A 6,000-nucleotide genomic window follows, 5' to 3' on the forward strand; every position below is an offset into this window, starting at 1 on the left:
AGCCTGGTCTACAGAGTGAGTTCCAGGACAGCCAGAGCTATACAGAGAAACCCTGTCTCGAAAAACCCAAAAAAAAAAAAAAAAAAAACATGGATACACCAGAGAAGATGGTACATCAAAATGGGGAAAACTTTTTTATAGGCCTAAAAATGTTATTGATGACATTCTTAGCCCTTGGGTTGGTGAAACCTAGTGTTTGCTAAATTAATAGCTTCTAAGAGGTTTATCATGAGACATGAGTTCAGATACAGAGTAAGACAAGGTGCCTGGAATGGTTTGTGGATTCAGAAGAATTCCCCATCTGTCTGGATTCCAAAAGCCTAGAAAGGGTAATCTCATTAAATCTTTCTCCATCTGTCAGATGTGGTGGTCCAAGGCTTTACTACCAGCATTTGAGAGGCAAAAAAACAAGAGGATCTCTGTGAGTTCAAAGCCAGCCTGATCTACGCAGTGAGTGAGCTTCAAGCCAGCTAGGGCTATATAGTTTAGCCCTGTCTCAAAAACAAAATCAAAGTAGATTTCCGAATTTATATAATAGCTATAAATACTGCCCTGGCCAGTTATTTGTAAGCCTCTAAAGTACAAGGGTTGTAATGTGTCAATAATTTTTGTCCCCCATATCGAGAACAAAGCCAGGCATACTATTCCATAGGAGGCAGAGGTAGGAGAATCAGGAGTTCAAGGTCAGCCTCAGCCAGTGGGAAACAAGCCTGGAATATATGAGACCCTATCTCCAAAAAAAAAAAAAAAAAAAAAAAAAATCAAGAAGAGGCTAGAGAAACAGCTCACCAGTAAGGGCACATAATGTTCTTGCAAAGGACCTAGTTTTGTTCCTAGCTCCTATGTCATTTGGATCACAGCCACCTATAACTCCAACTTCAGGAGATCTAATATTTACATCTATCTACCTGCATATGCTCACACACAGACATACACATAATTAATTAAAACCTTTTTAAAACATAATAGAATACACACACATGAACACACACATATGTTATACTTAGAGTTTAGTTTCTTTTCCTGTTACTCTGACAAAATACCCTGACAAAAGCTACTTATAGGAAAAGGGGTTTACTTGACTCACAAATTGGTCACAATATATTGACAGTCAGGAGCAACGAGTAATAAATTAATGTGTACATGCTTGGCTCAGCTCACTTGCTCTACTTTTACCCAAGATGGGGTCCCTGCCTTGGGAAGGTGGCTCTCAGAGTGGGCAGGTATAATGAAGAAAGTCCTATATAGATATGCTTACTGGCTAACTTAGTCTAAACAGTCACTCTCTCAGACTCTTCTCAGGTGATTCTACATTGTGTCAAATTGACAATTAAAATCAACCACAGTTCAACAACAGTGTAATTGTAAGATTAAAAAAAAAAAAAAAAAAGCTCAAACTTTTCTCAGTGATAGACTATTGACTATCACTGTAGTGATAGACCCTTTCCTCCTTCAACTTGCTTCTAGTTATAGCATTTATTATAGCAATAAAAAAGCAAGTGTATCCCTGACTGGCCTGGAAATCTCTATGTAAACTAGGCAGGACTTTGACTCAAGATCTGCTTGCTTCTACCTCCCATGTGCTGATATTAAAGGTGTGCATGACCATGCCCCACTGAACCTAAAGCTTTGTATGTGTTGTGTAACTATTCTACCCAGTCTTGTAACTTTTACTCTTATTAACTCATTTCTAAATATTCCAATGTTTTGTCATTTAGAATTATTTTTCTTTCTGTTTTGTGAGACAGATTCTTACTGGGTAGCCCAGTTTTGCCTGGAACTTGTGATCCTCCTGCCTCAGCCTCCCAAGTGGCTGGGATCATGGACTTAAACTCACATGCCTAAGTTTCTATTCTTTCTTATGAAAACATAAGTAAAATTACTTTAATTCCATTTTTGGGTCATTCCTTAGTGATACGCACAAATGCATTTGATTTTTGTGTTTTGTTTTTGTACCCTGCAACCTGGTTAATTTATTAGTTCTAGTTGTTTATAATGGATAGGTCTTCTCTTTCTGTTTAATGAATATGAGCAACATGCTGCCATCTCTGTACTTCATCTCTCTACCTCTTCCATTTATTTTAACTTTTTAACCAGACTCATTTGGCCAGGTGTCTTGGTACACACTATGTAGCCCAGGCTTGCCTCTAACTTATGACAATACTTCAACACCATACCTGGTATCTGTCTTCCACTTTTAAAGACCTTAATGTTTCCATTAGGTAATTGCCTGATTTTAAGGCTGAGTGATAGTGAAGAGAGAAAGAGTAGATTAGATTAGCAGTAGCTTTCTTAGCATGCTATGATCCAGGGTTGAATACCTAGCATTGGGGGATGGTGGAGGTATCTGATTAGCAACTACTTTGGTTCCATACATAGCAGACTTATATAACAGGTATTTGTGAAATCTTGGATGAGAATGACCACCTCCCATAGGGGGTCATATGTTTGAATACTTAGTCTTCAGTTGCTGGGACTGTTTCAGAATGGTTAGGAAGTATGTCTTTGTTGAAGGAGATGTATTACCTAGAACAGAATTTGAGATTTCAGAAGACTTCCATTCCCAGTGGTATCTCTCTGCCTCCTACTTTTGGATAAAGATGTGCGTTATCAGGTATTCCTGTTACCATGCCTTTACTTCACCATCATAGAACCTTCTAAAACAGTAAGCCCAATTAAACACTTTCTTGGTCTTAGTCATGGTGTTTTGTCACACCAATAGAAAAGTAACTAAGACAGAAGTTAGTACCAGGAGTGGGGTATCGATGCGACAGACCTGCCTATGCTTGTTTTTGGAGGAATGTGGAAGATCTGGTACTTACGACTAGGAAAGCAGTTGAACACTGGCAACAGAGCTTAATGGGCCATCCTAGTAGGATCTTGGAAAACAGCAGTGCTAAGAGCTATATGGACTGTGGGGGTTGGCTCAAGAGATTTAAGAGGGGAACAATATTAGCAACAGGGCTAGCAGCAATTCTTGTGGTATTTTGATAAAGATAGTGGCTGTCTTCTACCTCTGTCCTAAGAATTTGTCTGAGGCTAAGTTGGCAAATGATGAACTTTGACAGAGGAGGTTTCAATACAGCCTAATATTGATTCTGTTGTGTGGTTATTAGTAATCACTCCTATGTCAGTCTACAAACGGACAAAAGAGCAAGTGGTACAAATAGAAATACAAAATATACAGTTTGAGGAGAAATAGAACACCAGGAAATTTAATGTTGGAGCCACACTTGTGTGAGAGAGAGATGGAAATCAAGGCAAGGCCTAGTCTGCATTGGGATAAAAAGCAGGTTGGCCTCAGGGCAGGAGCCTACTCAGCCAGGCTTCCACTTGTGAAAAGAAAAGGCAAAAAGAATTTTCTGCTGCTAAAAAGCAACAACAAATGAAAGCTGCTACAGATGTGATTCAAGGTAGCCACACTTGGCAGTGCCATCCACTTGGTTCTGGCTTTAGAGTTACAAAGGGTACACAAGTAAAGGTGTTGTAGAATCTTCTGTATTTAATGAGAGGTACTAAGCCCAGGTGTGTGTTTGGCAGTGAGGTCCCTGCAGAGAGTCCCCGAGAAGCCATCTGTGAAGCTTTAGAATGACTCTGAACTTTGGACTTTTACACAGAGTTGAGACTGAAAGACTGTGGAGACTTCTCAAGTTGGACGAAATGCATTTTGCATTATGATATAACCATGAGCCTATGGAGGCCAGGGAGTGGAGTGTGGGTGTTAGTAATTGAACCTAGGTCCTCTTAACTCTTGAGCTAGATTGCCAGCCCTGGTAAGTAAATGTAGTTTAAAAATTCAAAGCATAGTATACAACTGAATAACTCATTAATAATTAATGGTAACCCATGATGTCTATAAATCCAGTTCCTGGGAATCTGATGCTCTCTTCTGGCTTCTATGGACACCAGGCACCCAAGTGGTACACTGACCATATATTCAGACAAAGCACTTAAAATTTAAAATAAAAATTTTAAATATGCTTGATAAATTACATTTATTTATTTGTGTATGGAGAGGTACATACATGTTATCTAGTATGCATGTAGAGGTCAGACTATTCATTCTACCATGTGGCCCCAGGGATGCAACTCAAGATTGTCAGGCTTGGCAGCAAGTACATTTACCTCTTGAGACATCTCACCAGCCCCACTGTGTATTGATTGATGTTGGTCATAGGTGCCACAATGGAGAGAGAAGCTCACTAAGGTGCTAAGCCTTCATTTTCTGAAGGAGCAGAGGGGTTCCGCCTTCTTGGAAAGACTGACACCCAGCTAGTTCACACCAGTTATTTTATTCAATCATTACACAAGGTTAATTGGGGGTGGGAAAGGTTCCATCTACCAGAGTTACCTTGCCCTTGCTGCCGGAGAGATCAGACAGCACACATAAATCTCAGTCCATTTTAACCATGGCTAGCCATAATTAAAAGTAAGAACTCCAGGTTCATCAGGAGTATCTTAGGACCAAGGTTTGTGCATCTACAGGCTTTCACATAGCACCAAGTGCAGACTCTGCAAAAAGACATTTCTTTAAGGTTCAGTATGGGGCTGGAGAGATGGCTCAGTGGTTAAGAGCACTGACTGCACTTCCAGAGGTCCTGAGTTCAAATCCCAGCAACCACATGGTGGCTCACAACCATCTTTAATGAGATCTGATGCCCTCTTCTGGTGTGTCTGAAGACAGCTACAGTGTATTCATAAATAATAAATAAATAAATACATCTTTAAGGTTCAGTATGAAAACAATTTCAAACAGCCTCTGCTGATTAACCCAAACAAAGCAAAGGCTTTGCTATACATTTCATCAAAGCCAGACATAAGGGCTTTGGCTTACATATCTCCACCACTATGCTTTATATTTCATGTTGTTTTTAATCCTCCCAATGATCCTGTAATAGTTATCACCATACCAGGTTTTGGGTTTTTTTTTTTTTCCTTTGTGCTAAGACAGTGTCTCAGATAGCCCAGGCTAGCCTCCTACTTGCTATGATTTGGGTCTGTCTTAAATTCCTGACTCTCATATCTCTACTTCCTGAGTACTAATACTATAGGCATACTCTCAGCTTATATCAAGTTTATATATGAGGCCAGGCGGTGGTGGTGCACGCCTTTAATCCCAGCACTTGGGAGGCAGAGGCAAGTGGATTTCTGAGTTCGAGGCCAGCCTGGTCTACAGAGTGAGTTCCAGGACAGCCAGGACTATACAGAGAAACCCTGTCTCGAAAAAACAACAACAACAAAAAAAACCCAAAAAAAGTTTATATATGAAAAAAACATTAAATATATTTGATTATTGTAAATTAATACAGTTTCATTGTTCTCTTTTATAGATCATTCACGAGAAATCTTGGAGCAATTAATAGGATCAAGAAAACTAAAGCAAGTGACTTGGTCTGTTTACTGATCTTTACCGAGGCTGATCTCAGGACCTTGCCCAGGATATGCGCTATAAATACTTGTCTTTTACTTAATTTAACGCCAGTGTATTTTTTTTTAATTTAATTTTATTTTTTCCCATAGGAATTTACTTCACTTGCAATATGAATGACATATTAAAAATTAAAAATACAGCATTTTACAAGTTCCATATGTGACCATATTATTCTATTCAACTCTGGTAAGAACAGGTACATGGGCCCCCACACCATGAATGCCTATTAGAACACAGCAGAAAACCACATATTCATAGACTGCTCTTAAATCTATAAGCAGCCTATTAAACTATTGAGTCTCCATGGACAGAACTGATCGTTTAAAGTGTGTCTGTCCTAGTATCTCTAATAGGTTCTAACTTTTTTTTTTCAGTGTATTATTTTATTGTCTTAGTTAAGCTGTGACTCTCAGAGAATCTATCCAATCTTAATGTGTTTGTGCTTTAAAGTTAACAAGAGTTAACATTTTAATACTTCTATTATCCCGTATTTGTTGGAACCATTTTTTTAATGGTCTGACGTGAACTCTACTTGATAGAAAGGGGACTGGGTTTGTTTCTTTAATAAC

The 6,000-nt window shown here is 38.9% G+C and overlaps 1 protein-coding gene across 1 annotated transcript in view; it reads left to right on the forward strand.

Moving 5' to 3' along the window:
• The window catches only part of Amn1 (antagonist of mitotic exit network 1 homolog), a 34,629-nt gene extending 29,046 nt beyond the window's left edge, over nucleotides 1–5,583 (forward strand). The window contains exon 7 of the mRNA XM_028757545.1: nucleotides 5,331–5,583. Within this exon, the coding sequence (XP_028613378.1) occupies nucleotides 5,331–5,404 (74 nt within the window). The 3' untranslated portion in view covers nucleotides 5,405–5,583. The remainder of the gene's footprint in view (nucleotides 1–5,330) is intronic.
• Nucleotides 5,584–6,000: the final 417 nt, after the last annotated feature.

This window comes from Grammomys surdaster, unplaced genomic scaffold (assembly GCF_004785775.1).
Source record: "Grammomys surdaster isolate TR1022 unplaced genomic scaffold, NIH_TR_1.0 126176, whole genome shotgun sequence".
Taxonomy (NCBI): domain Eukaryota; kingdom Metazoa; phylum Chordata; class Mammalia; order Rodentia; family Muridae; genus Grammomys; species Grammomys surdaster.